This window comes from Pinus tabuliformis, chromosome 4_1, assembly GCF_031772625.1.
Source record: "Pinus tabuliformis cultivar Carrire ecotype Pingquan chromosome 4_1, CPIR1, whole genome shotgun sequence".
In the NCBI taxonomy this organism is placed as follows: Eukaryota; Viridiplantae; Streptophyta; class Pinopsida; order Pinales; family Pinaceae; genus Pinus; species Pinus tabuliformis.
The window spans coordinates 546,046,712-546,055,846 of NC_142303.1; the positions used below are offsets into that span (position 1 = coordinate 546,046,712).

A 9,135-nucleotide genomic window follows, 5' to 3' on the forward strand; every position below is an offset into this window, starting at 1 on the left:
CTATGATGAAATAAATGCAATTCTTTGGTTTACATGCAACTCTTTATGATGAAATAAATGCAATGATTTGGTTTACATGCAACTCCTCTTCTTCAGTCCCCTGTCCCTTCCTTAACTAGTCAATATGTTTGCACCCTCCCCCTTCCTTAACCAATCAATATGTTTGCATTTCACATTATTTACATGAATTGCAATTCATCTCATTTACGAGAGGGACTAGATATTATATTGTCACAACTCATATATTATTTTTGTTAGAAATAATAATAATAATGAAGTTATGATTTAGCTAATTTTTATGATTTTTTAAATCTTTGACAATATGAGACATCTTGCCTATTGATGTTTATCAACCATTTAATTTATATGGTTGCAATAGGAATATAATTTCAAGAAGGATTAAATATCAAAAAAGGAATACAAAAGAGTTTCAAAAACTATCATAGATTCGTCGGGGTCTTGGTCACTGGGTGCTTTGTTAAGGAATTCCTTGATGTGAAGTCACTAGTTCAATTCCCCACCCCGATCAGGGGGATATATTGGACATGATGAATAAGTAGTCCCACTAATTTTACAAAAAAAACAACTATCAGGGGGATATATTGGACATGATGAATAAGTAGTCCCACTAATTTTACAAAAAAACAACTATCGTAGATTCTTTTCTTCATCGAAATTTAATTCCTCCCTAAATTTTGAGAAGAAAAATTAAGTGATGAATAGATTTAAAAATATATTGTCACACGTTTTTGTTGGTGTAGATGTGTCACAAGAGTTAACCACTAATACTTTGAGATGGAAATTAATATCTAAACGCTTGAAACTAGTGTAGCGAGAGGAAAAACAAATTACATACTTAATGTGTTGTGTAGAAAGAGGAAAAATTAAGTAATCACTTAATAAGTTGCATAGGTAAATATTTGAACTCGCTTGTGTTGATTTGTTTTATTTTCTGTGAATATAAATTTGTAACACACCCCACATTTGATATTTTATTTGAACTCGCTTGTGTTACTATGTTAAGGCATTCCTTGATGTGAAGTCACTGGTTCAATTCCCCACCCCGATTAGGGGGATATATTAGACATGATGAATAAGTAGTCCCACCAAGTTTACAAAAAAAAAACAACTATCATAGATTCTTTTCTTCATCGAAATTTATATCCTCCCTAAATTTTGAGAAGAAAAATTAAGTGATGAATAGATTTAAAAATATATTGTCACACATTTTTGTTGGTGTAGATGTGTCACGAGAGTTAACCACTGATACTCTTGAGATGGAAATTAATAAATAAACACTTGCAACTAGTGTAGCGAGAGGAAAAACAAATTACACACTTAATACGTTGAGATGGAAATTAATAAATAAACACTTGCAACTAGTGTAGCGAGAGGAAAAACAAATTACACACTTAATACGTTGTGTAGCAAGAGGAAAAATTAATTAATCACTTAATAAGTTGCATAGGCAAGTAAATATTTGAACTCGCTTGTGTTGACTTGCTTCTTTTTTGTGAATATAATTTGTAACACACCCCACACTTAATATTTTATTAGGACCCAACACCCTAATACTTGATCATACACAACCTATAGAGTTACTTGCCTCTAGAGTTACTTTGTGGAGATGGGGCTATAAAAATTTATCTAAAATCAACCTCCTTAAAACTCAATTTTGACATTACCACTGAGTAACTCATCAATGCCTTCCATCGATGTATAGTTTGTATAAATTCAAACTTTGGCACAAAGTCTCTTTTGAAAATTTACCTTACAATGCCACATGGCCTTTGTAAAACTTCCATGTGGCAAACACATGGAATCCCGCCCATGTTTCACCATGGTATATAAACATTAGGAGTATAAGTGAGTCAATCCTTTGGGGATCCTTAATACTAGCAAACACCATGTCATCAATAAGTGGTATCCCTCACCACATTACTAATTACCAAGCATACATTCTATATTATTTATATGGACAACATGCTCTTAAGGTATACTTCCATGCATAAAATCCATCCACAAGAGGAAAATAACAACTAGAGCCTAGGTACAACACATCTTTGCTCGTCTTATTGTTACAACACATCTAGCATATCAACATAATCAAATTTAAGGAACAATATATATCACTATGATTTCATACATGCTCATTTGGATGCACACAACACATATATTAGTCTATATGTGCAAGAAACATTATACCTAGCATAACGATACTTCATGAGATTTCAAAAAGGTACATACACTTATTTGTTGCTCTTAAGCTGTAAGAAATTAAAGAAAGGTGAGCCACTCTCCTCCCATCCTTAGGCTCAATTGCATTGTAGTTTCTCTTGGAGGCTACCCCTGAGCTAGATCCAATGGGAAAAGCTTCACTCAAGATCACATGCATGTCGTAAATGTGAAGGCCACTCTCCTTCACCAACAGAGTTCTACCCCTGAGCTAGATCTAATGGGTAAAACTTCACTCAAAGTCACTCAAGATCACATGCATGTCGTAAATGTGAAGGCCACTCTCCTTCTCCAATAGAGTTTAAGAATTGTACTTCAGTGGTTGAGTCAAACCTCTAACACAAGGCCAACACAACGCGGAAGGGAATAGTCCCTCAATGCTCCCCTTTTCCAATGCCTTTCTTTCCACAAACAAATACTTATTTAGAATTTCCTCTAGGCTCCCATCTTAGGTGAAGGCTTCTACTATTTTTTTGCCTAGTTCACTTTAGAATTCTCCTCCATAAAATGTGGCTATGCCTCAAGATCCCTCTAATCACCTCTAATTCGAAGTCACTACCTTGCAATCATGTGTGGAAAGGTTTAATTCACTTGATTCATAGGCCTTAGAGGCTTTAGTGTTTGGGTAGGGGTTCTCTTTGTTTCCTTCTCCTCCTCTCGTTTGCGTTGCGCTCTCTTGACTTCATCTCTTTACTCCCACCACAAGTGCTCTTGCTTGAGTGTTTGTTGGGAGTTCCCCCTTTGGTTATGTGGTCAACTTGTGGAAGACTCATAAAGGGTACACAACACATCCCTACTTCATTCAAACAACACCTCCCCCATTCACTATAATTGTTGGACATAATTGGTAGCCAACTACTAAATGAGAGAAGGAAAGACACAATATAAGAAAGGATAAGAAATTTCCCTCACCCTCATGACATTCTTTCATGAAGTTTCTCTCCTAGGCATGGGGATCCATGTAAGTTGCTATCTCTTTTAGTTTTGAGCAATATATCTATATATATAAATGCATACATCATGATAAAGTCTTATATAATATTTTTGCTTACAATTCAACATTAACACTCTTAATTATATTTACAAAATCCATGTAATTAGAAGGGACACATAATTTTTTTTAGCCTCTTAATTACATTTACAATTCCTTGATAGTTAAAAGGAACGTTACAAAATTTTATTTACAAATTCGAGATAATTAAAAGGAACATTCCTAAAATTTATTGCTTACCTCCAGGAGATTGCAAAATTTAGATTGCAAGAAAGTCACAGGACGAAAAAGTGTATTCGGCACGGAAGATTGTGTGTTTCGTTTTAGCTTTACGATGGCAAAGCTAAATGAGCAAGAGAATGCAATCACCTATACCGGTGAAACCCACGAGAGTTTAAGTTCTTTGCTTTCCGACGAGGAACGTGATTTCCTGATCAAAAATAATGGACAGAAGGTATGATTGCTAGACTTTTATATTTACGGTCTTTGATAACATTCATTTTGGTCGAAAACTGCGTTCTTGTATTGAATCCAATGTACTCTACAGGTGAAGGTTGAAGAACTGGAAGGGAAACATGTGGGTCTGTACTTTTCTGCGCATTGGTCTCTTGATTGCAGGTATTTTACCTCCAGTTTGTCCGAAATCTATGAAAAGTTTTCGGAGAAGTGGGACTTTGAGATCGTCTTCGTTTCTGCGGATTTTGATGAAAAGGCATACGATCTTTTCTATAGCACCATGCCATGGCTTGGCCTGCCTTTCTCAGATAAAAATACGCGGGAGAAGCTGGATCAGGTTTTCCAGGTCAATGGCAATATTCCGTCCCTTGTTGTTCTGGACAAACGGGGCAAAGTTATAACCACTGAAGGTGCTGCTATTATTCAGGAATATGGATATGGTATCAATCTGGAATCCGGATATCTATTCACTCCAGAGAGACTTGAGGAGCTAAGGGCCAATCGAGAAGCTGCAGAGTATGAGTTTCCAATGCCGTTTGATGAAGAAGATTTTGTCAGTGACCATAAAGGATCTGAGGGACGTGAGAGACTTGATGAGTTGAGGGCCGAAGATGTGCAGACTGTAGAATCTCTTCTGGTGTCTGATGAACGAGATTTTGTCCTTGGCCATGGAGGAAGAAAGGTGGGTGTTTTCCCTTTTCTGCTTGCGTTTTCCTTACCTGCAAATATGGTGTTGGTTCTTTTTATGGGAATTTAGGGAAGAAAGCATGCATTGAATTGGGTTATTGACTTAAATATCTAATGAATTGTTCATGAATGCATCAAGTGTAATGAATACATGTATTGAATTGGGCTATGAGTTTCATGCAATAATTGGATCTTGTAAGGGTTTAGGGAAAATAGGTGCAGAGAGTTTATTTCATGATGGTCTTATTGTCAATTTGGGTTTTTGCCAATAGGTACCAGTAGCGGAACTTGTGGGGAAGACAGTGGGTCTGTTTTTCTCAGCCAGCTCGTGTCACTTTACTAAAGATTTTACTCAAGAGCTTGTGGAGATTTATAATAAGGTTTTGGAGAAAGGGGAGGCTTTCGAGATTGTAGTTTTATCGCGCGAGGAAGTGTTTAATGAGTATTATGCAAGCATGCCATGGCTGACTTTGCCATTCAATGACAAAACTTATTGGAAGTTGTCTGACTACTTCGATGTGTGGAATGTCCCAAACTTGATTATTTTAGGGCCAGACGGGATAACATTACGCACTGATGCGGTGAACCTCATACGAGATTATGGAATCCGAGCTTACCCATTTACGAAAGAGCGGTTGGATGTCGTTGAAGCTGAGGAGAAAGCGAAACGAGAAGCACAAACCCTGGAGTCACTCTTGGTTTCAGATGAGCGTAACTTTTTGATCAAACATGGAGGTGCTAGGGTGAGTTACTGAGATCTGCTTACCAACATCACTGTTCTTGTGCCATGATTCATGCATCACATCATAGAACTAAGCTCTAGTCCTTCATAATAGATGGGGTTATATATATGTGTGTGTGTGGGGGATTGAGGCAGAGTGTCTCAATAGGTTCCCCTATTTTAGTTTCGGCTAGTGAATCTGCTAATGTTGAGAAGCAAACAGGGTGGGTTGCAAGTTTTGGACGAATTCTTACAATCTAGAAGCCCCTCAGGTGCACCAGCTAAGCCAATTGGTCTTCTATTTATAATAGCGTGCCATCCCTGGCTTATGGTCTTCTATGTATAATAGTGTGCACAGTGTTTCTTTAATGATTGTGTTATTGACAATCTGGGTTTTTGCCAATAGGTACCAGTAGCGGAACTTGTGGGGAAGACCGTGGGTCTGTATTTCTCAGCCAGCCGTTGTGACTATTCTGGAGATTTGGCTCCAGACATTAGGGAGATGCGTAAAGATTACACTACAGAGATTGTGAAGATTTATAATGAGCTTTTGAGGAAAGGGGAGGACTTCGAGATTGTGTTTCTCTCGCATGACGTTTCGGAGCAAGACTTCGATGAGTTTTATGCACGCATGCCATGGTTGGCTTTGCCATTTGCAGACAACACTGAAAAGAAGTTGTCTCGCTACTTCCAATTGCGGTCTATGCCAGCCTTGGTTATTTTAGGTCCAGATGGGAAAACAGTACGGACTGATACGTTGGACTTTACAAAAGAATATGGAGACAGAGCTTACCCATTTACGAAAGAGAGGCTGGATGAGCTTGTAGCTGAGAAGAAAGCGAGACGAGAAGCACAAACCCTGGAGTCACTCTTGGTTTCAGATAAGCGCAACTTTCTGATCAAACATGGCGGTGCGGAGGTGAGTTACCTAGATCTGCTTAGTACCTTCACTGTTCTTATGCCACGATTCATGAATTACACCATAGAAATAAGTTATATTTCTTCATAGCAGATGGGGGTTATAGATACAAATGGTCAGGCAGAGTGTCTCACTGGGTTTCCCATTGTAGTTTGTGCTTGTGAATCTTGCTAACGATGACAGGCAGACCAGGTGATTTGCAAGTCCTAGGTCATTTTTGACAATCTTGAAGCCACAGAAGGGCAGCAGCTAAGCCAATTGGGTTTCTGTGCAAAATAGTGTGCCATCACGGGCTAATGGTCTGCTATTTATGATTGTGTGCAGAGAGTTTATTTCAAAATGTTCTTATTGCCGATTTGGGTTTTTGCAAATAGGTACCAGTAGCGGAACTTGTGGGGAAGACAGTGGGTCTGTATTTCTCAGCCCACTGGTGTCGTCCATGTAGAAATTTAACTCCACGCCTTGGGGAGATTTATAATGAGCTTTTGAAGAAAGGGGAGGCCTTTGAGATTGTGTTTCTCTCGTGTGATCAGTCGGTGGAAGAATATAAAAAGTATTCTGCAGAAATGCCATGGCTAGCTTTGCCATATAGAGACAAGACTGAAAGGAAATTGTCTCGCTACTTTCGAGCGAAGAGTATACCAACCTTGGTTATTTTAGGCCCAGATGGGAAAACAGTACAGACTGATGCTGTGCCCTATATACGAGAATATGCAGACAGAGCTTACCCATTTACGAAAGAGTGGCTGGATGAGCTTGCAGCCGAGGATAAAGCGAAACGAGAAGCACAAACTCTGGAGTCACTCTTGGTTTCAGATGAGCGCGATTTTGTGATCAAACATGGAGGTGCCAAGGTAAGTTACTGAGATCTGCTTATAACTTTCACTATTCTTATGCCATCGTTCATGAATCACACCTTAGAAATAAGTTCCGTTCCTCATAACAGGTGGGTTTATATATACAAATGGTCAGGCAGAGTGTCTCAATGGGTTCCACCATGTTAGTTTCGGGTTCTGAATTGTGCTTACGATAACAAACAGACCCAAATGGAGACCAACAATAAAACAAATCTTCATGGACACTACTTGGGAGGTGCAGTTTATAATTAACTGTTTGAATCTGGTCCAAAGAATGCTCTGCTTTCAGGGAACTAGACTCTAGATCTACATCCAAGTTCGTAGTTTTGCTGTTGCCATAGTGTGTTAATCTGTATAAAATACTTCTTAGGTTTTAAACAGCAAGGTAAATAAACATAATCATGAATATAATATGTAAGCAATCATATAACATGAACAATATTAAGAAATATTATGGGAAAACCTCAATTTTGAGAAAAAAACCTAGTAAGCCGAATTCCATTACTCCTTTGCCAAAACCTTGGCTGAGCTGGCCCGGAAATCGACACTCCTTTCGCCCTTTACAATGGCCGAAGAACCCACACTTAGTCAACCCTTGGCTCCTTACACTGCCAAGGGAGCCCACACTTGAACCCTTGGCCTAGGTCACAATTCTCAACCCCTTGGCCTAGGCCACAATTCGATACACGCACTTCTTTTTTAGAACCTTTCTTCCTTTTGGCCTTTCAACATAACAATACTCTCCATGTAGACATAGAGAGAACCTATACATTTGTCAGGTTCTGAATTTAGGTTGTTGTCATAGTGGAGTCCTGTTCTGTACCACGGATCACAGCTTGACATAAAATCTTGCGAGACTCGGTAACCTCATGGATGATGCTAAATCATTTATATGTTTTGATTCTTGTAACAGGTCCTCGTATCTGAGCTTGTGGGCAAGACGGTTGGTTTTTATTTCTCTACCCATGCTTCCGAATCTTGCGGAGAATTCACTGTAGAGCTTGTAGAGGCATACAACAAACTGAAGGAATGGGGAGAAGCGTTTGAGGTTGTTTTCATCTCCAGTGACAAAGATCAAGAGGCATTTGAAGATTCCTACAAAAGCATGCCATGGCTGGCTCTTCCATTTGGAGATAAAAGTAACAAGGATCTGCAACTGTATTTCCGTGCTAGAGACCTCGATGACCTCCCAGCCTTGGTTATTGTTGGTCCAGATGGAAAAACTCTGACCGACAGAGCAGTAAAAGGAGTGCGGGCCCATGGAGCCCGGGCTTATCCCTTTACTAATTCTCGTCTTTTTGAACTGAACCAAAGCGAAAGGGAAAAATGGGTGGACGATGAAACGGACGAGGACAAGGAAGAAGACACAGATAGTGAGATTGATGGGAACCGCAAACCCGCAGGAGTTATCTGTGATGGAGACGTTTGTTACAGGGCTAAATGGTGATGATGATAAACGTGCAGGCTCGTTAAATATGATATGTTCCACGGCTTTTATTTTCGTTTCAGAATTTCTGATTATCGCTTGATACATAACTGAAATTTGTCGACTGAAGGTCATCTATGGCGTCAAAAAGTAAATTCAATGTCGATGTTTGGGGATCTATCAGGGAGTTCATTATGCGTTCGCGTAGACTTTCGAGAGTACATAGCTTTGGACTTTGCTTCCAAATGTGGATTTTTTTGAAATAGTTTTCTTTTTCCCCAATTTTCGTTCTACAGTTTTGACAGTCATGTTATTTTATAATTTTGAGGGTATAGTTTCGTACTGATACAGTTTTGACAGTCATGTTATTTTATAATTTTGAGGGTATAGTTTCGTACTGATACTATTCAGCATATGCATGTCTCAAAGATTAAACATTAAGCCATGCAGGTTAAATATACATGAAATTCTGTCAAATGTGAAGGAAAATAGGTTGATTTGAGTAACGCGCCGGCTCTGTTCCACTTAAAATAATGTTTATTTATAATTGAATATTTAATTAAAAAATAAAAAATAATGTTCACACTTCCGCGCTGTTGTATATATTTTGAATGGTCGAATGTGTATATAATATAAAAAATATGTTATAAATAATTTTAGGAGAATATATATATATATATATATAAAGGTTACAAATAATTACGATGATTGGGTTTTTGCAATTTAAATGAAAAATTATTAATAATAAAGCATATTGTGAATTTAATTAAAAAATAGTATAAAATGTAATAATAATAAAAATAATAAATTAATTTAATTTAATGTGTTATTGTAATTTTTATA

At 38.0% G+C, this 9,135-nt stretch overlaps 1 protein-coding gene across 1 annotated transcript; it reads left to right on the forward strand.

Moving 5' to 3' along the window:
* Positions 1-3,485: 3,485 nt before the first annotated feature.
* On the forward strand, positions 3,486-8,680 carry LOC149176997 (putative nucleoredoxin 1). The gene is made up of 6 exons (XM_089423256.1): positions 3,486-3,680; positions 3,774-4,364; positions 4,642-5,112; positions 5,497-6,009; positions 6,384-6,863; positions 7,780-8,680. The coding sequence occupies exons 1-6, from the start codon at positions 3,561-3,563 to the stop codon at positions 8,311-8,313; spliced, it is 2,709 nt and encodes a 902-aa protein (XP_089279382.1). The 5' UTR covers positions 3,486-3,560; the 3' UTR covers positions 8,314-8,680.
* The last annotated feature ends 455 nt before the right edge of the window (positions 8,681-9,135 follow it).